Source organism: Nyctibius grandis, chromosome 3 (assembly GCF_013368605.1).
Source record: "Nyctibius grandis isolate bNycGra1 chromosome 3, bNycGra1.pri, whole genome shotgun sequence".
NCBI lineage: Eukaryota > Metazoa > Chordata > Aves > Nyctibiiformes > Nyctibiidae > Nyctibius > Nyctibius grandis.
The window spans coordinates 77,311,594-77,336,110 of record NC_090660.1 but is presented as its reverse complement, the minus strand read 5'-3'; the positions used below and the strand labels follow the sequence as shown (position 1 = coordinate 77,336,110).

Genomic DNA, 24,517 nt, shown 5'->3' with positions numbered 1-24,517 from the left:
TGGTAGTTAGTTACCCCCATCACAGCGTATCTTTGCTTGCTGTCACTGCAGACAGAGACGGTGTAAAGCATAGATGAAACATCTCACATGAGCTGTGCTATCAGTGTTGGTACAGACTCATTACTGAGCCCCACTTCAGCCATTCACTTTTGAGCTTTCGCTTTCCTGCTGGCCTAGAAGAAGCCACTTCTCAAGACAAGGTAGGTAGAACAAGATAAGCAAGAGATGTTAAGAGTTAGTATCATACTGTTACTTTCTATATGTTTTCCATCTCTTCTGCAGGATAAAAAGTGCTGTTATGCCAATATACATAAGTGCAGAATAATCTTCCACCTAGAACTTAAGCTTAATTCTTTAAAAGAAAACCAAACAAATATACTTACAAATATAAAATCACATGGAGTATCACATTTTTAACTGCAAAAAAAGGAATCAGTTTGTAAAACTAGCAATACATACATATTTTTTGGTATAAATTACTGACAGAGATAACAAGTCTGACCCAAATTTCAAAGTGAAGCAATTCAGATTAGAATGGGTTATATGGCAGGAAGTAAAATGATAAAAAGATCCATCTGACTAGAGATACAACCCTTTAAAAATACAGAACACTCAACTCTGTATTAGCCTCTATCAAGCTAAACATGTTGCCAGTGATTTAATACCCCTATGTACATAACTGACGTTTCTTAAATCACTGCAAGCATTTTCACATTTTAGAAATTATCTATTTCTGTTTATTTAGAAACATCAATTGCATGTAGATAAAAGGCCAGGCTTTACATTTAAGTCATCATTACCCAAGCAAGTGAGCTTACATGAACGTTTTATACTTATTACTATTCTGTTTCATGTTTTAGGACAGCAACACTGCTCGACACTCTGAGACTACAATCAGTTATTATTCTGAAAAGCTAGACTAGGTCCTTACGTAGGGAAAGGTCAAGAAGAGTTGATTCCTGTAGTTCAAATTAGCCTTGTTCGATCCTGCACAGTGTTCTCCACCGGTCTTTTAACATGACACTAGTTCGGTTGTTGAAGTCACCATGGACCAAAATTTTAGCCCAGTTACCCACTCCAAACTCCCTTACTCCTGATTTCAGTTCCATGTCTTCTTTGTAAGTCCATCGCTAGGGGAAGAACAGAGAAAATATGGGATATATGAACAGAGATATTAATGTAAGAGCTAAGCTTACAGCAAATATAGAAACAAGTATTTATACAGCTTCAGTTATTACAGAGCACAGATGTCTGAGAGTCAGTAGGGTCATTTTTATTTCGTTTGAGCACCATAACTTGACACTAAATACAACAACAAAGGTTACCAGCTCAAGTGCTACCACACAGTAGCAGAAATCACCTGGAACCAGAACCATATGCTGCAAATTTCACAAGTTACAGCAGGAAAAAAAAAGGAAAAAGACATTGGACAAAGTTTGGCTTCATTCAAAACATGCTTTCCAAAATTGTACTTTATTAGCTAACTGTGCCAGGACTAACCTTGACTGATCCCAGTATGAATCACAAAAGAGAAAGCATTTTGTGACACATTAACCTAGGGACTGAGAATCAAGACACCATTTACCAACAACCAAGGAATTTCAGTGTGCTTAGGAAAAACAAATCCCTATATTTAAAATGCTGACAGAAGCAAAATGATACCTGCTGCATTTGAAAGTGAGATTAGCCATATCCTCAGGTAACAGCTATGCATTTGTTTTTGGCCATTTGTTGAGCCCACTACTTAAGTTTCACTTTCATGACCTACAAGCTTCTTAATCTTTAAGGGATGACGTTTCTCATAAAAGGAGAGAAAATTACTCGCAGCTATACATCTGTAAGCAATCCCTTCTAATGAAGTTCTCCAGTGTACCAGTTCTTCCTTAGTTTCTTCTCAATACAAATGTCTCAATACAAACAATTTTAAGACTGCACACTGAATGAAAGAAAACTGAATTTTAAAAAAAATCAAATACTTGATTTTTAAAAACTTACCTTTACAGTAAAGTGTGAGGGAGAACTGAGTATCAGCTTTCTTTTATTATAACTTTATAGAAATATGTATATATATATAAAACAAAAGTTTACAGATCCTATATATCCTGTCATGCCTATTTTTAACCACTGCATTTTTAATATAGGTGTATTACATATGGTCACTTTTTCACTCTGGAATAGCAATTAGCAACTTTAATAAGAAATTATTTTAGAACAAGTTATTCTCCTAGAATCTGATCCTCCACAAATGTCTTCAAATCCTTGCTTCTTAATACACAACTGATCATACCAATGTACGATCAGTACACCTCTTCAGGCAAACTGAACAGCTTATCGTCTGTGCAAATACAGGGCAGGATCCCCCAGCTGAAACAACTGTGTAGGAAAACGGTTCTAAAATTTCTGTATCAATTTCAATCAACGGTATCAATTTCTGTTTCAAATTGCAGTTTGATAGCATGTTCCTTCTAAATTTATTCCCCAAAATCTGAAATGTAAAGACTTGGCTTACAGAAAAAATTTAAACTTCAAAATGTTGATGAGATTGAGATGTACAGAGAACTGTATTGTGTAGCTGTTCCATTTAATTTATTTGTGTTCATTTCTGCTTCTTGCACCGGAGATGTCCTGATGCTCCTGATGATCTCATGGACCACAGTAAATTACGAAAGGAGACCAACGGTCAATTTTCACTAGTCCCATAATAGCATTTCTATAAGCACCAGCAGATTCCACATTAAAAATCATTAGTTACCGGACTTTTACAAAATCTGCATGTGTTTACGTGCATGTCATGAGCAAATGACTGCTGCAAATCTAACCAAGAAACTCTCTTATTTCTGCATTTAACCATTGCCTGTGCTTTAGTTATTTTGAAGTTGCTCAGAAATAGCCAAAACTTCAGTGCTTTTGTTCATAAGAGCACTATATGATCAAAAGCACTACAGTTAATTACTCCTGTTCAGCGTGTGAAAGCAAAATAGTTAAATGTCTCATAGGCCTTTGCAGGCCTCAGTAGTTAATTTGCATTTGCAGCTAATGGTCTTGCTGGTCAGAATGATTTAATTGACAAAGGAGTGAAGTATTTGTAAAAGGATGTACTGTCTAGAGCCTCCTTGTTTGATGAATTTTTTTCACTGTTGTTATGTACCACATGCTGCTTATCTGACACCGTTTTGGTGAGAAACAGGTTGTAAAAGTTATAGGAACTGTGTAGCAGCCTCAGCTGGGCAGAGTTCACATCAGGAGAGGCTGTCACTCTGCTGCTCCCTGCCCTCTTCTATAGCCTTAGCCATAAACTGCTTCTTCTCTGACCTGATCTAAATTGCAATTTGAGTTATTTCCACAACAGCGTCTGGTGCCCTGACTGGGATTCACATGTCCTGCTTTGCTCAGGAGGACCATGGGCTGCTCCCTGCCGAACCCCTGGTGCTGCTCAGAAAGGTACAGGACCTTTTGAAATCCCTGCTGGGGCTTCGGCCAAGGACTGTCTGTAGGCTCCCATGGTGTGCGGGGGCTGCCGAATCCCAGTTTTTAATACAGGTCAGTCCAGTGCCCCACTGCCAGCTAACAGGGGGAAAGGTAATTGTAATTCTGGTCTGGTCAAGGTAAGTCTGGTCAAGGTAATTCTGGTCTTGTAAAGGTAATTTACCAGGAAGTACCAGGTACTTCCCGTATCTGCTAAAATTTAGGAGAAGTTGGTCAGGAAAGTGTTAGTTGGTTTCAGCTATTAACACGATATGAACAAGGTGGGTTCAGGTCAGGGCTGAAGCCACATGCAGCTGCCCCAGTGGGGATCAGCATTAACTCGGCTACAAGGGCGAGGGCTGGAGGTTTGATCCTGGATTGCCAGTTGTCCCCTCCCCTTCCTTGTCTCCAGCTCCAGTACAAGCTTCCTTGGGACTCAACTTTAACAGTCCGGACCAGCACAGTGGGCTCAGGATAGATGTCATGACCAGGAAGAGGGGTTAGCCTGGCCGCAGAGGCTGTGAGCTGACACCCAGACGGCATGGGCCCCCTCTGCCTTTCCTTCGTTTCCTTGAATGAGTGAAAATTTCACCTTTTGCCTGAAAGGGAGACGTCTTGCAAGCATACATGGGAGTCCGACCGAAACAAGAGTACCCATGAGACGAGTGCGTGAGTGCTCATGTTTGGTGCATCCAGCTGCACCAACAGGCAAGTAAGAGACACGTGAAGCAGATGCAAGGGCCAGGACATGGGCAGGGGTACCAGGCAGGCAGAGGGGCTGTGGCCATACTTCAGCATCTGCAAACATCCATGTCCCTGTGAACCTAGAGGGGCATGTGTGTGCTTTCACCAGTGAACCTGCACCTCTACCAGTCAGAGAGGAGGGAAGGACTTGGCTGCCTGTGTTTATGTTTTACATGGGTCCTGCATGTGGGTGCTGTTGAGGGCAGCACCTTGTCCATAGCAGTCTGTGGGACTGGCCATGTCAGCAACCTCTGTGTGTGTGGCCCATGTCTGGGTGTCTCTGGGGTTTATGCTCAGCTTCCCTACTGGGCAAACCTGCAAACAGGAAAGCCAGCAGCTGTGTCCCCCCAGCCTGAGCAGGGACCTTGGGTCACTGGGTGCTGGGCTAGGCTCCAGCAGCCAGGCAGAAGGGTCTGGGGCTGGGCCTGCTGGAGGAGGTTGCCACTTCTAACATCCCTTAACAGTTTTGTAGCCATCAGGATCTGGTTAAATTGTCAGCATTCCTGAGATTAAGTGTATATAATCCTCAGGTGATGGGAGACCAATCCTTTGCTAATGCACCTACCATAAATTTGTAACGAAACCTGTAGAAGCTTAAGGGGGCTCCCAAAGGGGACCTGTGCTAATAAATCCTCAGGTTAATTGGAAAAACTGGATTGGAAGAAGAAAAAAAAAAAAAAGATATGTTTATAGAACATGAGAAGAGCAATAGGAGGTGTAAATGGCTGAAGCTGAAGGCCTATAATTTGTAGTTTGTGGGATGAAGAGAGGTTTACCAGAGTATGTACGAGACTTCCTCTTGTAAGTAACAGATCACTCCCAACTGCCAAATGGATAAGTGGTGTTGGCAAAGCAGGAGGGAACCCGAGAGCATCAGGCTATGGCTGACCTTTACAATTGGAACTTTCAAATTTGTGAAGAATTGGGTAGAAAGGGAAACGCAGTTGCAAAGGAATTGCCTCAACTTACAGAAATTTAAACTTGATAAAGCCAGCTACTGAAACTGAGTAGTACAGAGGAAATCTGTGAATTACAGGGGAACAAACATCACTTAACTCTGCAAATAATGTAATCTCATGGCTGCTGTCATTAGACAACCACACACCATCCTGCCTGTGCACAAGGGGTGGCTGGGCAGGACAATCCAGAGCCAGCCAGTACAACTGTCAGTGGCACAAGACGTCCACGTGTTCAAGGATGCTCAGATAAATCCCTTTTTTTTTTTAAAAAAAAAAAAAAATTTCTCCTCTCCTAGTGACCCGGAACCCTTCTGGGGATCCTTAAAAGATTCTGCCCTTAAAAGCAAAAAACAATTCAGGCACCAGGGATGGGCCAGGTGACGATTTTGAGTGCCATTCTGCATGGTTCCCTCCTTCCCTTGAATTTAAGCTGCTAAAAGTGGCAGCAGCACTCAGAGGTGAAAGGCGGGAGGGTGTCTCTGGGGAGGAAGGATCTTAGATAACATTCAGCCTGTTCAAAATTGTATTCTGGTTATTCTGCAAGAAGCAAAAATTTGGCATCTACATGAAGTGCAAGCTGAGGTATGTGAAGATCAAACTTCACATCTGAAAGTTGGACTAATTCCAGATTAGTGCAACTATCAGTGCCTCTTCAAGAAACTATGATCACTGATAATTCTTTCACTGCTTAGTGGGGTTTAAGTGGTAGTAGTTCAGCTGTCTTTCTAAACGGTTAGAAAACCTAACACTTCTCTAAAGTAGTCTACCCTTTATCAAAAATACTTCCTTTTTCCAATACTTCCTGTTCCACAGATCTTTTGCAACATTAGCAGCGAATGGTGGCTTTTTCATTATTACTAAAAGGCCAGAGATTCCATTGGAACCATCTAGTTCATCTCATTTCAGAGCATGCCAGAAAACTTTCCGAAATAAAATCTTTATTCAAGTAACGCAGTTATGCTTGACCTACAGCACCAGGTAATTCAAATACTTCCAGCAACAGAGACAATCACAACCGTTGTTACTTCTTGTAAAGATTAATTGTATTTGCTGTTAAAAGGGTTGTTTTTTTGCTTGTTTTGCTTTTAAATTGCTTATATTGAGCTTTTTTTAAAAATAAATTGATTCAGTTTAACATGTAATGAGGAGGCCACCTTACAGGTAAACCAGAGACTTGACTCATTTTCTTTTCACTGAGGAACTGTATACAGCAGTAACTTGCCCCACCACCCCAAACTGCCTGTGCCCTCTGCGATGGCAGGTATGTAAGACTCTGGCACTGCACTGTTACAAGCTAGCAAGACTGGTTGAGAGACTGTACATAATGCAGCACTATGCTTGAGCTCACATAATCACAGTGCTTAGTCCAGAGCAATGTGACATTTGGCTAGCTCAGAATGCCAGCAGAGCAAGCTTGAGTTTGCCAGGCAGACTGCATAGACATACCCTCACATCTCTCAAGATTTTGTTATTCCTTAAAGTCAGTTCTGCTCTAGTAACCTGTCTTCCTTTGATAGTGCATTCTGGGACTCTGCTCTGATGTTTTTTTTTTTGGTTTTTTTTTGGTTTTTTTTTTTTTTCCTCCAAGTTTTTCCTCCAAGTTATATGGATTTTTTTTCCATACAAATCTAACTAAATTCTGAAAACTCAGATTTTCAGACACATTCTTTAATTTAAGCAAACTGTCAGTCAGATTTTGGACAACTCACAGGACTTGCCATACACATGCAATGTATGAGAACAAAGAGTTCCCTAAATTCTGTGACACTTGCATCCCCTAATTTAGGGATGAGAAAAGAAAGCACACTTTCTTTCAATAGCACTGCAGACTGTTGTATGCAGCTAACTGAAAACACAGCATGAAAGGCTGAAAACGGGCACTGAACCATTGCAATGAAATGCCATTTACAAAACAAGAGCAAACAATGCCAACATTGAAAGAGGGACTACATGGAAAAGGAAGTTCTAGAAGTCAACAGCTCTGACATTCACTGCATTCTTTCATGCATGCAGACAATTTTATAACTCAGATTATTAAGCGGAAGAGCAATTTATTATTTCAAAGGCCAATATCACTGCTTTCTAGACAGTATTTATGAGAGGACTCACTGGCAGGGAATATGGCATAAATATCACACAGACAACAAATGTCTACCTTTCTAAGTGTTTAAAGAAACATAGTTCTGAATTTTAATTTCTTTCAAGTTTTTATAAAATTTTCAATGAGTTCTTCGCTAATATCAGATGTAGCTTTCTATAAATTTAGTCTTTATAGTTCAACTTTAATTAAAATATAATAACAGAATTAAGCACGACATCTATTTTTTTCTAGCGAGATGGCTGCACAAGCCCTAGGCCTGGATACAGTGCTTGCAGCTGACCCCATAACAGACTACCTCAACATAAGAATAGGGGAATATAAAGCTGTCATTATCCCTCTGTGTCAGTTGTGGTCCAATTAGTTTAATTCTTGATGTTGAAGACAGGATTGATGGAAGTGTGCATGCTGACCAACAACTGGCTGACAAGGTACCTATCCAAGTATAAGCTGGAATAAAGTAATTTACTATGTTTTTGAAGGCAACAAGCAAATCCAGTAAGTGCTGATTTTTTTTTTTTTAGGGTACTAGTTGTATTTGCAGCTTTTAAGGAGGCTTTAGTGATTTAACTATTCCTGAGATTTGTGAGAAAGTGGAAAACTGTTTATATATATCAGGGGGCTTGACGTCCAAGGATAGATGGTGGTATCATACCTCAACAACAGCTCTCATCAGGACCTCAACTGATTTAAATGAAGACTTAACCAGTACTTCAACTTTAGTAAAAATGCTTAAAGAAATAGGAATAAGTAAAACTCTCCTCAATGACAGCCTGAAAAAAAAAAAAAAGCAGGTTTGCCCTTCCCCATTACATGAAAAATGAAATGTCAAAATGAACATCAGAAAAATGAAACCGTTCACAACAAAATGGACATATGTTGATAACTTGCACTGTTACCTAAACAGAAAGGCTCCATATTGCTTCATAATAGATATTCTTAAGAGGAATTCAACAATGGGAATACATTTATTTAATATTAATTTCATTCAGAAGTGTTTATCATTTTATCATAACTGAAGAAAATTGGCTATGTGCAAAAATCAGTTTGTAACAGTTCACCCCGACATCAAATCAACTTCAAATTCCCTTCTATTAAGGCATACACTTCTGTACTTCCCACCAATAGGGAATTCTAGCATTAGTGAATGTAGTAGAAGTAATACAATGAAGTAGACTTAATCCTTTGCATTCTCTTCATGGGTATTTGAAATGTAGCATTATATAAAGACCCTATTATTTGGTTTATAAAAACTAGAATAATTTCCCAAGGCAATGTATGTTTTCACCTCATATGAACAAAGTATTGAATTATAAAACTGCTAAATCTCTAACCTTGTAAGTGGGAAAACAAAGAGTCTTCAATGTTTGCCCAAAATTCTTATGGGCAAATGACATCCTGAATTCTTTAATCCAAACAGTGGAAAGAATTTTTTTTAATGTTTTAAAAAGACTCAGGCTAAGCTTTATTAACAGTTTATTTCAACAAATTAAAGGCTCGTGAGCATTAGCAACAATATTTGAGACAGGAATTAGAATTTAAAAATCAGTCTCAGAAGCTGTAGCACAGCTTGAGTAATGAGGAGAATCTTAAACCCAGGCATTTTGGAGGCAAAGTCAAATGAAATTGGGAAAAAAATTCTATGCAGTGCAGACTTATTTTACCTTCATTTAGAATAGACAGTGGGTACAAACCTGTCTTCTTCGGCCACAAGCCCAAGAATCTCCATGCTTTTCCACGTTTTGCAAGCTGTCCAGACCTAGAAGACAATTAATATACATCCAGACCAATGAGGAGTCAACATTAAGGCAGCAGTTTTGCTTTCTACTATGTACATGAGACAAGAATGTACACTATTTTGATATGCTTTGACAGACTGGGAAAATTTCAGTGTCTGTTTATATATTAATATACTTTTATATATGTATACATATGAATCTCACCTTAGTTCAAGGACTCAAAGAATAGTCTGTTCAAAAAAAAGTCACTGTATTTTCTATGTGATGGAGCTCACTGAAGAATTGTATTTTAAACAATTCAGTAAAAATTGGTACATAATAATAATGAAACATTGTTATTTCATGTTGGTAAACGTATTTTTACTACACATACTGCTCTTATTTTACATAGAGGGAATGGAAACTAACCAGCCATCAGAGCTATGATACTTTGTATACAGGTTCCATCATTTCCACAGAACACCTGTCAGGTCCTAATTGTGGTGACCATCCAAGGCATCTTGTCCTTCCAAGTACAACATGGCCACATACAGAGGCTGTATCATCATCTCTTTGCAGTAAGAGTAAGAGGTGCTAATGGTTTTTAGAACCTACTTATAAATATTATATAACCCATGTTGTAAGTTTTAAAATAGTAATACCAGGAAGATGCATGAACATCCTAACTTCGCACACTTTACACAACAATTTGCTTTTCCTATCAGCCAACCTCTTTAGTTTCTCTCTCCTAAGGTTATCTAGGTCTGAAGCCAGAAAGAGACAAGTTTCAGTACTCCTCTGGCAGCTTTCTTCTGCACAGAATACCATAAATCCCAGTAAAGCAAAAAAAACTAACAAAAACCCAAGTGAACCAGAAAACAGTGAATGATTTTGCAAAATCAGCTGCCAGGGAACTTAAAGCCATTTCATAGTTTCCTAAGTCTGGCAAACCCTAAATCTGCATTTGTGCAGAAACCACACACAATTGGGAGGTTTTTTTTTCACCGTAATCATTTATATATTGATCCAATCACATTGAATAGCAGTTATCAAACCACCAACCCATTTATCGGGGGCAGGGGGGAAGTGTTTGACATGACTTTGTTTTGAAAGTATAAAAATAAGCTAATACTCACTCTGAAGAACATTGCTCACTCTGTGTTTCTGTCCTGGATGAGGCCTGCAAGGAACACAGAACTTAAGTAAAAATACACAGAACTTCATGAAGTGTCTATGACCAAGAGCAACAACAACAAAAAGTAATTTTTACCTTACTGTGGTTTTTTTTATGTCTCCAGGGGACTGATTTGTAATATTCTGTTGCTTTTTCATTAATCTTAAAAAAAAAAAAAGCCAGAAAATTAATTTCTTAGGCAGCAACTTGCCATTTACACGAATCAACAATATTTAAATGAAAGAAAATCCCAAGATTTCTCTATAGAAACAGTGGCATACAAACACTAACTACTTCAATCCATTTGTTTACAATTCTACCATTAGCCAATGCTGAAGGCCTTGAAACACATGGAACTTGCACACTAAGCAATTCCTTCCTTTCTAAAACCCTCTTAAACTTGCCTCCCTGTACCTGGAGGAGAAATACACAAGACATTATACATTTAAGTTGAGGACATGAGGCATTTCAAACATTATTTTTTCACACCTTACTTCTTCACAATCTAGGAATTGTTTCCATAGGTTTTTCAATCATGTCTCATCACAGCTCTCTCAGATGTAATTGTGTCAGGAGGTGTCCTTCTAAAAAAATCTTATCATTTGTCTTCCTGTATACTCTGCATCAGTCAATTTCCTTAACTAAATGATGCCATGTATTCCAAATACAAAACTGCAGAAATACAAGCTCTATCCTGACCAAAGTCTACAATTTATTCTCCATGAAAAACAAGTAGTGATAAACCTAGAATATCAGTATTTTTCAAAATAAAGTCAAAGGAGAGGGGAAGGAACTGGGCTTCAGGTTCTGCCAGCATTTCTTAGAAAAGTCTCTAATTGTTTTGAGGGTTCACAGTGCCAGAGTCATGAAGCAACATAACTATTCTCCATAACACTAGTATCACTAAGTAAGGGAATCTTGCTTTTAGCTGTAAGGAAAAGTAATAGACCAATTCCCTTTCTTTATCTTCTTTCTTCTCCAAATGACCTATAGCCTAAAATCAGAGGGCAGGACTAAAAGGAGCTCAATCAAGCATAGAGAAAAAAATGTGTATTTCTATGTTTTTGTTATACAAGACTGATAGCTGTTTAAACTGAAAAATGCGCATCTTCAGCAAGTACTTAAACTTAATGCCAAGCTATTTGATGTAAATGCCAAGAGTAACAACCACAGAAAAGCCAAAATTTAAAAATAGAGTATGTGCTTGTAATTAATTTTCTATTGGACAGCAGTTTGGAATTTAACATCCTTTCTTCTACCTACTCTTAGTTCTAGAAGTTTCAAGTTACCGTCCAAGCATGTCCCTCAGCAGTATAATGCTGAATACAAACCTTTGTTTTGTTTCCAAATTACTTTCATCATTTTCATTGACATTCACGGTTTTGTTTTGCAATGCTGTTGCTCCCAATCCTTTAGACTCCACCTGTTTTGTGGCTGCCTGTGAGAAACGGAATTGATACTTTAAAATTAAAGCCAGCCAATACCTAGATAGTAGTTTACACTAAGATTAACAGGTCTACTCTCTACTAGGACTAACAGTGCTTATTTCACAGACCCTTCAGAGGTACTACCATTAAAATAAGTAGCTTCAAAACAACTGTAGTGTGTTAAGTTGAATCTATCAAGACTGCAAATATTACCAAAGTACTCCAAAGTCTGTTTTTTATAACTAGATTAGAAACTGAAAACTGATAGGCCTCACAAGTTCATCTAGTTCTGTAGCATGGCAAGATCAAGAATACCTGTAACTTTCAAAAGACATATGTCTAATCAGACTTTAGGCTTCTAATGTAATCTTTCCTGTATTAGCAAAATAATTTTGTAACATCCTGCCTGAACTTTTAGCCACAAACTAAGATTATTTCTCCTTCATGCCCAAGAGGAGGAAGGAATAGCTCATTACTCTTTATAGTGTTAGAGGATTGTAAAATTGTACTTTTCCTGAGATTCCTCCCACCTACTTGCTATAATAAACACCACCAAAAAAAAAACCAAACCAAAACAAAAAACCCCACAAAACCCCACTCAGGACACATGAGGTCATTCTTCCTACTTTGCTATCAACTTTCTTCTCTAGCATCTTAAGGTATACTTACTGCCCAAACCACAAAAAAATTCCGGTTGAGCACCATCATTAGTAACCAGAGCCAACCATCTTCCATCCAACACTGTCTACACATCCCAAAAGGTGATCTGTTTTGCAGCACTCAAATATCAAAATGATTCAAAGTTGACAATTCACTATTGGCCCAATATTCTTTTTCTGCTTAGCCAGTTGGTCCCGCTTTTCACAGAATCACAGAATCGTTAAGGGTTGGAAGGGACCTCTAGAGATCACCTGTTCTAACCCCCTGCTAAAGCAGGTTCACCTAGAGCATGTTGCACAGGGTGGTGTCCGGGCGGGTTTTAAATATCTCCAGAGAAGGAGACTCCACAACCTCCCCGGGCAGCCTGTTCCAGTGCTCTGTCACCCTCAAAGTAAGGAAGTTTTTCCTCATATTCAGATAGAGCTTCCCATGTTTCAGTTTGTGCCCATTGCCCCTTGTCCTGTCACTGGGCACCACTGAGAAGAGTCTGGCCCCCTCCTCTTGACACCCATCCCTAAGGTATTTGTAAGTGTTGATAATACCCCTAAGGTATTTGTAAGTGTTTTCATCTATTTCTTCTTTCAGAGCTTGCTTTTGCCTCCTGTTAATTTTCTCTCATCCATCCAATTTTCAGTCGTCTTGAAATCTTAACCTGTCCTTCACAGTAGCTTGCAGAATCTCTCAATATTTATAAGAGTCAGATAATATAAAAACATTCTCTATTTCACTCATTCATCCATGAAAACACTGAGAGGTGTTTTGGTCACAGAATACTTCCAATCACAGAAGAAAATGTTTCACTGTCAGAAATTTCATAGCTACCCAACCTACCACATCTTTCAGTTTTCAAAATACTGTCTCTTTTACAGGGATTGATGGTAGCAAAATGTGTGAAAGTGAGGACATGTTTCCATACAGATCAATGGGTAGAAAGGTTTAAGTTAAAAAAAAATTAAATCCACTATACTGTATTTTAAAAGTTAACAGTAGCTTTCAAATTGTACTTGTCCCTGATTCTTAGGGCAGCTAACCTATAAGAGTTTCTTGAAGTGCAAGAGCTTCATCAACAGTAGGAGCTGCAATCTTGTAGATTCCAGGCTTGACAATAACCTAGAAAAAGCAGCCTATAAAACAGTCTAGCAATGTAGACTGCCTTGTACTTCTACATATGTCACCAGAAGAAATAGTAGAGAGATTAACAGTTAAAGATAGGGTGTTTTTCTGTGGAGAATGCAGGGTACCCTGCTGGGAAAGAGTTACATGTGCTGCACATAAGAAATGGAAACTCTTCACAAAGCGGTCTCCTCCACATCCCAAAGTAACTAACTTGGTCAAAAGTAAAAAGATTTCAGAATTATTATTTGAAACAATGCTGCGGACAGTAGGATGGATATGCAGGCAGTGGGAGTGCAACACAGAGGGCCTAGGTATGCTAGTATGGAGTTCCAGGCCTTCTTCAACACCTCCAAACCTCCATCTCCTCTTAGACTCAAAGAAACAGCCTTGAAAAATAAACTTGAAAACTGACAGCCGAGTGAAACTGTTAAAAGGTATTCCTTGTATTATACTTTGAATACATTTAATAAGCTCTCTAGTCTGTCTTTCTGGTAAGAAAATGAAAATCCCAGAGGAACTTCAGGTTTGTTTATTTAAAATTTGCTTCTTATTACCTTTAGATGTTTGTGCTTTTGTAATCGAGTAATTCAATATTCTTTTACAGGAAGTAAACATAAGAGAAATTCTTTACGATCCTCCTGAAGATAGAACTGCAGGAGGAATGTTGTTCTTACCAATTTTGAATCACTTTTGAGCAAGATGGATTGTAAGGAGATTTTTTTTATTTACAGGAAAACAGCAATAATAATAATCTTCTACCTCCTAACTCCTCTGACATTCCTAAAGCTTTTAGCCAAATTAACAGGTCTTGATGTTTTAGTATGAGAAGTCATACAGACTTAAACAAAATAAACATTAAATATATAGTTACGTTATCTTTTAAGGAGTCTCAGATCAGAACTGCTTTTCTTAAACATACACTAATGACAGAATTCATTTTGATCATGCTTTTTTCCTAACTATTTTTCTAATCAAAACAGTTGTGGAAAAAACATTCACAAAAGATATTTTAAATGAGTCTTACTCCTACTAACTTTCTCCTAAACAGAATCAATTTCTTTTTTTTTTTTTTTTTAATTAATAAGACAATCCAAATGAAGATAAAGCCTCCTTTTAATCTAATACAATAACTGAACGTTGTCTAAACAACTCCCTTGAAAGTATAAATCTATTTAATCTTATCAGGTACCTCTTTTGAAATAAGTTTTGAAAATAGTTTTGACATACCTGTATTAAGAAGTTAGTTTCATTTTCTTTCATGAAAAGTTCAATGTAAGACTTCATTTTACTTATCAAAAGCTTGTAACTGAAGCTTTGGAGAAGGGGAACATATGGATCCTTGCTTTTAATTACAGTTGCCAGCTTCACCCTTAAAGGCTAAGAAAAGCACAGCTTTATACAACAAAAATATATGCTGCAGTAAAACTTGGCACCTATGCTAAAAAGGACATACACAAAGCTAAAACAAAATGATTCTATAGCTTTCTGAATGTGCCCATACAACTTCATGCTACAGTTTGAACTGGTTCTAAAGTTAACCAGGCATAATACCAGGAGCTTCCTTTACGTGTTCAGTAAATGGTAAGTGTAACTTTTCACAGATCCTCATTTTCATGCCCTTGAAGAATAACACCAAAAGCACAGTTGTCAATGGAGCAAAAACACCCAGAAAAGGCCACTCATTACTGGGTTCTCTTTTCTCATTTGCTGCCTCAAAAAGATTGACATTGAAAAGGGATTACAGTGTTCAGGAAAAGGACTGTTTAGTACAGTAGCATTAAGGACACATCAATACTGATAATCACAACTTCACATTTTGTCTACCAACCACTCTGAATTTTGTAGAGACCAATATAGCCAAGAATTAACTTCTGTGTACAGGTTGCATTCTTATTTATGAATCTGAATACTATTACCACAGCCTATACTTTCTGAACATCTGAATCCTCTGAATGAAGAGTGTATCTGAACAATAAGTTACACACATGCTACTAATTACATAGAACACATGTCCTAGTATACTAGAGGAAGATATAGACAGCATTTTTGTGGGGTGGTTTTTTTTCCCCCTTTTTGCCTGCAGTCCTCCTTTTGCTCTTTTCTCCATCCCAGCAAATTCTGTTGCGTGTACTAGCTATTATTTTAAAGAGATAGGCACTTGAACATGCATCTTTCTGAATGATGCAGTCAACATGAAACCAGGAGGTGACCTGACCCGCATATGTTATCTTTTCCAGATAGAGGTATAATAATATCCACTCTATACTACAGATGCTGACAAGCTTTCCTTTGTTGTGATGCTTCAGTCTGTAGAACACTAATCTGTTAACAGAGATGACAAATAGACTGCACTTCAATGGTTTCAGAAAAAGTCAGCAGACTGATTGTTAGGGAGTTACTATGTCTCCACCAGCACGTTTATACTGTCTTTACTCTTCAAAAACAGCAATATCAAATTCCCAGAATCTGTAGTGACACCTCACTCCTCATATGAAGTGGGAAAGGGAATGAAGTTCAGACCAATGCTGCCCACAGTGAAGAATAACTGCTGCTAGAAGCATTTTACTCACCCAAATCACCCATTATTTCTATCAATCCCCTAGCCACAAATTTCCCTTTGTATTTACAAGTGCAACAGGTGTTTAAGTGACTGCATAGGCAGTAGTTAGGATGAAGCTACGCAGGTAGCATTCCCTAGCTTTGGAAACACGTTCCCCTCTTCTCCTCTGAAAATGAGAGAGCTTAATGCAAGTTAAGCAAGTTACTACCTTATCTGATTCCGAGTCTGTAAATAGCCTTTCAAGAACTTCAGCAGCCTCCTTGAAATATCCATTTTCCATATGGACTGCTACAATCTACAACCAATATAATTACAAGACACACTGAAATACATTTCACCTGAGATTCAGAAAAAACAATGGAAGTCACACTTTTACAGTTTTGTAAGACTTACAAAATCCAGGGGATTATATATTTAAGGGTTACCAGCAGTTATCTAGTTATAACAGTTCTGAAATAAGATTAAACATCATGTATAAAGGCCTAAAACCTCTCCATCAGGCATTTAAAAGGACTCTCATTGATGCAAAATGACCCATACTTACCTAGTAAACATTGCTTTCATCTTTCTCCGAAAGACTTTCGGTCACAGTAGCTGTCAACAAGTTTTTACATGTTTCTCCTTGAAATACAACGTTTTCTAATACAAAGAATTATTCTTCAGAAAAAAAAGCTGTTCATAACACATTTTAAAGCTCAAGCTACTAGTGTTTTGAAATTGATCTCTCAATTTATATCTACTTTTTTTTTTTTCAGATTGGCAGCTTTTGAAAAGATTTTGAACTGGGACAAACAGGAACCAATTTAGATAGGAGAAAGTCCCCTGTACAGATCTATTTACTCTGTACTTGAAAATACAACAAACTGAAAATTCAGCTCAGCTGCTAATAGTCCAAGCTTTTTGTAAAAGGAGCCCTGTTTTAGCAGAGTGAATAGTAGCATCCTGAAGCATTTTGAATAAGTCACACAGACCTGAATCTGAATCAAGCGACGAATATCTTCTTGAAGCTTTTCCAGTTTAATTCCTTCCCTTTCAAGTAAAGTCCAGAAAGACAGAGCAGATTCCAAAGGTGAAATTCTTTGATCATTTTCAAAATGGCATTCTTAGGGGGAATAGGGAAAAAAGTATTTGAAAAACTTAAAGCTAAATTTTTATTTATACACAATAAAGTAATATGTACTATACATAATTTCAATTCCTTTTTCCTCAAAGGCTTTTTAGTCTCTCTCTTCAGGTTTGTTTAAGAGACCTCAAGTAACTGCCTTCTTTTCAGAGAGACTGGTTCTTCCTACCCTTGCTAATAACATTACTGTTGCATTTTTAAGGGAGATTATGTGTCTGCTAATTATTGTTCACTTAAAATGCCACTTGCAATAGTGCTAAGTTTAGCATCAGATATTGGAGCTAGCATTAATGTTCTTACATTAAGCCTGGCATCATATCAAAAAATTTGGTATTGATACTGTTAATTTTGTAATATAACCACTATCCTAAGTTTTTGGTCCCTTCCCCCGCCCCGTCCCGAGTCTTTATATTTCCATGTCTTATCTTTTTGTTACATTTGAAGGGATTAAATGGAGGGAAATTCAAACAGCTTAACACAGGAGTGACACTAAAAAAGCAGAAGCAGCCTCCCACATCACTGTACTGCTGTGCCAACACCAAGGTTTGTGCAAACTCCCAGCAAGCAGGATTAGGGACCAGTTCTGGCAGAAATCTAGCCCAGCCAAATAACCATCCCATCAACACTCTAGAAACAGTTGCACATCTGCACAAGTGAGGTGCCAACATAACAGATGCAGCAGCAGCTGGAAGGTGTACAAGACTGTTTTTTTCCCCATGGCACTGCCAGCTTAGCTCAAGATGTTCACTGAACTACAGCCTCACTTCATTACGTTATATGACATCATAGGAGAATCTTTCTCAATATCTTCTTATTCCTTACTGTAAGTATTTTTCGGAAAGAAGGTAAACAATTTAAGCAATACTGAAAAAATAAAAAATATTTGATACCCACTACAGTAAAAGACAAACACTGAAAATGTAAGTATTATATGTATACATACACATTAGAAAAATAACACTTCTGTGTTTCTCCAGTTATTGTTTCAATCATGTAATATGACACTTCATATTAAGTTTATTTTAATACTGTAAAAACAAAGTGTTTAACTCTTAAAGAGCTGGCATCTGAAAGAGCCTGCTGTGCTTTAAGGCTCAGTACAGATTCAATATTTTAATAATTGAAAAAGAATTAGGAAAGTTACCATACAATATATTAGCTTTCCACATACATTGCGCAACTACATCTGATGTAATACCTACTAAGCGCATGCAATCCTCCTCACCACAGGTCATTCTCTACACTGATAGATAAAAACACACATTGAAGTCATATTCCCAAGTGTTATATACAATAATATCATTTTAAACATTATCAGAAAAGTTTCATAATTTGTATATGATGAACTATTTTAAATATCAGAATTTGATTCTCAATTTGAGCTAAATCAGGTGTTATTACCTGACAAGCAACATAAGAAATTTCGTTTTATAAAAACAAGCCTTTCTGGCACTGCTAGGCTAGAAAACACTTTTTTCTTCCATGCTCATGCTGTCAAGACTGCTTTTGAAGTCCTTAAATTCCAATGAGTTTTATCAAGAAGTGAAAACTGACTGCAAAAAAGTTTTGCAGAAACTTGAGCGTGGAAGCAAAAGCAGCTTGGCTAAACCAGTGTCATGGTTTAAAGCTGGGCCGGCTATTAAACCTGTGGCAGATGCTCTCTGTTATCCCCCCCCCCCTCCCCCCAGAGGGAAAGGGAAAAGGGAGAGAGACTTCTGCGTTGGAAGATTAAAACAGTTTTAATAAACTATAATAATGGAAAAGAGTATAATAACAATAATAGAAATAATCAAATATATACAAATATATATACAAAACCAAGATTGAGCTCCCCTGAAGTCAGCCACGTCACCACCGGCACTGCAGGGCAGGCTCCGGGAAGGCCCAGCCTGGGCCTAGCGACGGTCGAGAGCTGGATTCAGGAATGCACGGATCGGGATCGGGGGCAGCAGGAAAACAGACGGAGTCCTCCCTGGACACCGGCCATAGCAGAAAGGGAGCGAGACCCTCGTGATCCCCCCGCTTTATACCGAGAATGACGTGTATGGGATGGAATACCTCGTTGGTCAATTTTGGGTCACCTGCCCTGTCTGCTCCCCCCTGCAGCTGCGACCCCCCTTCAGCTCTTCACTCGTAAGCAATGAGGAATTCAGCAGTGACCTTGGTTTCCTCTAAGACTAAGTACAGCAAGAGCCTTACTGCACAACATCCCTACCGGTGCCTCAGCGATAACTACAAACTTCGAGCGTTATCAGTCCTGGAGGCAGACACTGTCTGCAAAACATGTAGTTAGTTTCAGAAAGTGCAGTTACTTAGAGGAGACTTAGCTGAAAGTAAAAATCACTGAAAGGAAAATCGGCCTGGTTTAGGCCAAACCAGGACAACCAGTAAGCTGTGAATACAGCCAAACAGGAGACATGGCAGTGAATAAGAGCCCCATGGACCTGCTGCCAGCTGAAAATCTTACAGCCTTCTGTAAGAAACAAGGGCAGTCATCCTTTTCACCCATATTCTTATTCCTATTGTCTGTCCTACTTCAACATCTAGAATTACATGTGCAAAAAGAAATGCACATTCTGTGCTTTAAAATTGCAAATATTGCTCACTAAGAGCTAGACAATCTTTTCCAGTGTATTTCTTTTGTTGCTGCTACTCTGACAAAAAAAAAAAACAAAAACAAAAACCTATAACTTAAGAAGCATATAGTCATTCCAACTCAAAGCAGCTAAATCGGTCAGCACAGATTAACACTGTCCTGCATACAGCTCAGTCACATGTGGAATATAGACAGTTCAAAACGTAGAGTTCAGTCATTTTATTTTTTTTATATATATATATATATATGTACAGTAAAGGCTATGTGAAAGCATATCTAATACACCTCTCTCCAATTTCACGCAAATCTATTCAAACAAGTGAAAAAAAAGAATCTAAGTATTTACCAAGATTTTTTCCTTTTGCAATTCTTATCAAAAGCTGACAGAGATACACAGTTTTTTTCTGATGTGCAGGTATTTTGGAGAGGCCATTAATAAGAGCTAGAAAAGAAGAGAAAAATTAAGTCAGTCTTGCTCCAGCACTGCCACAGTGTGGCTAGAAGTATACTAGACACTGCGTTATCAGACTTCAGTAATCTACTAAATTTCTAATTCATTAAAAAAACTGATGAAGCACATTTAGTTAATATTCTTCCATGTTAAAAGAACTTAAATCATATTTAAGAATTTGACCAGAAAAACCTATCCCTTTTGCAGTTCACAACAGTAACCTAAAAGTGGTAAGATGCATCACAGGCTTATATTCATCAAATTAGAAGACCACAGTATCTTACATAGATACATGACGTTTTGTTTTGCTCAGTAGCTTACTACAGAAAGACAACTGACTGCTCCAGAGAACATTTCTGTGGAACACCCACAAAACATGAGCCACATGCAGACCAGCAACACTTACATGTTGCTATAGCAACCGACAGACCAAAAGCAGTAAAAGGTACAAGCTTGGTCAGAAATTTAAATCTACAAGGGAAATCCTCCTCGAAAGGCTGGAAGGTCATAAGCATTATTATATATTTTGGAATGGGAGCTATCATGAGATTATGTCCATCATGCTGGTTACTGTGAACTTTGTATTTTAATGTGCTGGATATAGTAATTTGTCTTCACAGCATAATACCAAAACATTCCAAATGAAAAGTGAAGAATGTGTCAAGTGACCTGTCTAAGCTGCAGACTGAACACCCCAGTTCAGGAAGTGTTTATGTACCCATTCCAGTGTCAGCCTAGCAAAAGCCAGGATTCTGGAGCATGGGACCCCCAAGTTTTGCAATGACACAATTAGAGCACATAACCATAGTTTTACTTGTAAGTGCCCAGCCTACTTGCTTATTAGTGTATGATTGTCTCCTACGAACAATGGATAAGCATGAAATTACAAAGTAATTAAACAGCCCCGAATTATTACTTAAGCTAACATCAAGCAGGATATTGTCACTTGGGCTTGGAAGAACACATTTACAACTGCTTCAGTGAGGACAGGTGATACAAGAGCTTTTAATTCCTATAGCCAAAATAGGAAGTAAAAAAAGAACATTGCTTAGAACAGTAGTTAAGTGCACTCGTTATAATAACGAATTCATGCATCTTCCATAGGAGACAACAGAGTTCAATTTCAGAAAGAGTTTGGATGAGTTCAGTGAGAGAGATAAGCACCATCATCATGCCCTGAAGATGGAGCCAGAGCTTGGAAATTTTGAAAGTAGTTAGAATACAGTAGCTGAAGGATTCCACAGAACAAAAGGGGTCATCTTGGCAAGTCACTTTAGATCTTTCAGCTTTCTCTGTTCTTTTAAGATGCACCTACATTAGTGCTTTAATTCAGAGCAGGGGTGCATTTTTAAAGCAAACTTCTGTGCTTGGTTTATAAAAACGAGCAGTCTTGAGTACACCTATTGAATTCCTTTAGAGTTATTCCAAAGAAAAAGAAACCTTGAAATGTTTACTGTGTGAACACCAGGTCCTTAGCAGCAATTATTCACAAGTAATGCAGACAAACAGAAAGAGACAGAGCCTTACTAATCTTTGCTACACTGTTCTCCTTCCTCACCCCCACAGCAGTTTCTCTATTAATTCTTTTGTTAATAGTGCCCTCAATCATAAATTGTCTTCCTCCCTGTGGCCAGTCAAATGTACTTCTCATCTTAGCCTTTCATTGGAAATTCTAGAAATCCAGTTCCTTGCCATGTAGATACCTACACAAGCTATCTCGGGTATATAGACCATATAAGGTAGGAAAGTCATGTAACCTTGACATGCTGTCTTCAAATCCTTAATCCCAGGTAACCTAGCTATTTCTACTTGGCGCTGTACTGAGCTGTACAAAAATATTATTTATCTCCTAATAAACTAGCTCGTCTTGTTCCCTTAGCCTTTCTACATTTCTGCACTTGCTTCAGTTTGAATTAATCTTCTTGTTGACAGGCAATCATTATTTCAGTAGGGTCTCACTTTGATGTATGCAAGAGTAATAGTTCTGTATTTCTATGAAAAAAACCCACACCCACTTTTCTAATGCAATCTTATGCCTGTGCTCAGCTTTTTCCACAGACTTTTACACTTCCGACTTTGTAATCTTATAGCACCAATATGCCCAACTCTTTTCTCTGTGGCTGAACAGAGCAGGAACAAATCCCAAATTTGCTATTAGTTCCCAGTTCCACATGACCTTGCATTCTGTACAATTTAATTGTTTCTACTAATATGGTCCTCAAAAGTCTTCCTGTTCTTCTCAGGAAATATTCCAATCTGCTTCTGTGTTGACAGCGTCTCTACTTCCAATCTACATCTTCATGAAAGTTCAGTAAGATTCTACCACTGAGCTACAGTCCCAAGGCCAAACACAGAGAAGCACCATTAATAATTTAATCTAGCAGCCCCTCATTTAATGTACTTCATTATGTTATCTTCAGATTTCTTACCTCTTCCAACTTCTCATATCAATCTCCTTACTAATCATTCTGCACGCCACTGTATTTGCTTCTTTGCAAAAGTTTAAACAAGTCATACTATCACGTTTACTTGAGTCAAGAACACAGACACAAAAAAAAAAATATCCCCCAAAGGTCTAACCTGGTATCTTGAGGAAAGTTATTTCTAGCAGAAAAACCATCAGAAATCCATCAAATTTACCTGAGACAGGCATTTGCTTCCAGCTGTTAACCACTCTCACTCTTAAATATTTTTCATTTTAAATACATGTTTTTCCATTCAAAATCCAGCCACTAGACTTCATTCCACCTTTGTCTGCTACTCTATAGCTCCTTGAAATACTTCTCATATTCAACCATAATCCTGAATATAAACCGAAGAAACTCAGTGTATTTAAGTTATTCTACAATTTTTTCCCCACATTTGCATCTCTTCACTAAATCCTCTTCAAGTTGTCAGTAGCCTTGAACTTTCAGTATCTGAGGCCTCAGCTTCAGTAACTGCTGGTGGTACACAGGCAACCCTATTATACATTCAAGCTTCACAGAATCAAGACGATAGATGAACACCAATCATCTGAAAGACCTCACCCCAACCCCTCAATAACCACTGTTTTATTTTAACAGTTCAGTTTGCTTCCCTCCATGGTCTCATTTAACTAAAACAGCAAAATTCCCCAAAACTGCAACTATCTTACAATACTCCATCAGAGCTGCCACAGCATGCTAAACTCAAACACGAGTGGATTAAAAAAAAACCAAACAAAAAACTAAAAAAATATTCAGCCTGCACTGTTTTATTTGTACTATGTGCAAATGTTGCTCATACTGTTAAATCGCCTCAAGAGACTACCCTGTATCATTCTAGGAATCTTCTGAAGTCCCCAAAAGCCCTGAAAACCTCAACGCTAGTGACCACGATCACGAGCCTGCTAAACGCACGTCCACAAAGCGTGCTTACACGGACCAAGTGAGTGCAGAAGCACTTTTAGTGCGTTAGCACACTCTTTAGTGCGCTAAGAAAGCTGCCCCCTCACCCTGCAGGACTCGCTGCCTTCAGTGCAGCCGCAGCTGCTCGGGAGCCACAAGCGCCCGCACCCTCAGGGCCCCTCACCCTGCGCCACGGCGCTCCACCGCCGGAACTCCGCCGCGCACCGCTCCCCGAAGTGCCGGCACACGCAGTAGCAGGCGAACTCCAGCATCCAGTCCGCGGCCACGGCTTCCACCTCGGCCGGCGGGGGCGAACAGGCGCAGCCGCAACCGCAGCCCCGGCCTCCCCCGCCTGCCTCCGCCAGCAAGCTCCCGGCCGCCCCGGCCATCTTCAACCCGCGCGCCAACGGCCGCCGGCCCCGCCCCCGCCAACGGTCCTGCTCGCGGTCCCCCGGCCCCGCCCCCTCCCGCGCGGCAGCCATTCAGCGCGGCCACCTCCTCCCGGCCCCGCCCGCCGTCACGTCCACCGGTGGGCGGGGCCGCGCCCGTCGGCCCTCTGAGGCGGGGGAGAGGCGGAGCCCGAGATGGGCGTGGCGTGACGTCATGCGCGGCGGGGCCGGTGGCGGCCCCTCCGTGCGTGCGGGCCCCGGGGCAGCGGGCCCTGCACCGGGCCGTGTCCAGCACCGCGTCGTCGGCCTGTGGGAGCCCCCGCCCCGCGGCAGGGCGTCCCCTTTACCCCGGGCTGAGTAAGCGGCGTGACGCGGCCCGCGCGGGTGCACGCGCCTGCCAGCGCCCTGTCCCCTGACATGTTCTGGAGGGTCTGGGCCGCGCTCCGGCTGCCGGTGGTGGTTTGAGGGCTTTCCCCTGCTGTTGCTGCGTCCTGAGAGACTTTGGTGCAGCGATGTGAATACAGATGTTTTTTGGTGTCAGAAGCTGAAAAGTAAAAGGAGTGTCCTGCGTGGAGCTGGTGGCCCTGAGAGCTGCCACGTCCCGCAGTTTCAGGGAGACTAAAAGGGCAAAACACAGGTGTTTGTGCATGTGTGTGGTGAAGGGCTTCC

The 24,517-nt window shown here is 39.5% G+C and overlaps 1 protein-coding gene across 1 annotated transcript; it reads right to left on the bottom strand.

The window, feature by feature from the left end:
* Positions 1-971: 971 nt before the first annotated feature.
* TERF1 (telomeric repeat binding factor 1) lies at positions 972-23,941 on the bottom strand. The gene is made up of 10 exons (XM_068396973.1): positions 23,644-23,941; positions 19,987-20,082; positions 16,893-17,023; positions 16,130-16,216; positions 14,589-14,738; positions 11,490-11,596; positions 10,255-10,320; positions 10,121-10,164; positions 8,961-9,025; positions 972-1,130 (listed from the first exon to the last, which is right to left on the bottom strand). The coding sequence occupies exons 1-10, from the start codon at positions 23,939-23,941 to the stop codon at positions 972-974; spliced, it is 1,203 nt and encodes a 400-aa protein (XP_068253074.1).
* Positions 23,942-24,517: the final 576 nt, after the last annotated feature.

What these genes read in the sequence shown, in the direction of transcription:
- TERF1 (XM_068396973.1), bottom strand. Translation starts at nt 23,941, where the DNA reads ATGGCTGCCGCGCGGGAGGGGGCGGGGCCGGGGGACCGCGAGCAGGAC. An exon ending in GTCGCTTGATTCAGATTCAG is followed by an intron (nt 16,217 to 16,892) that starts GTCTGTGTGACT and finishes TATTGGTTGTAG; the next exon opens with ATTGTAGCAGTCCATATGGA. An exon ending in AAACTAACTTCTTAATACAG is followed by an intron (nt 11,597 to 14,588) that starts GTATGTCAAAAC and finishes CGTTTCTCACAG; the next exon opens with GCAGCCACAAAACAGGTGGA.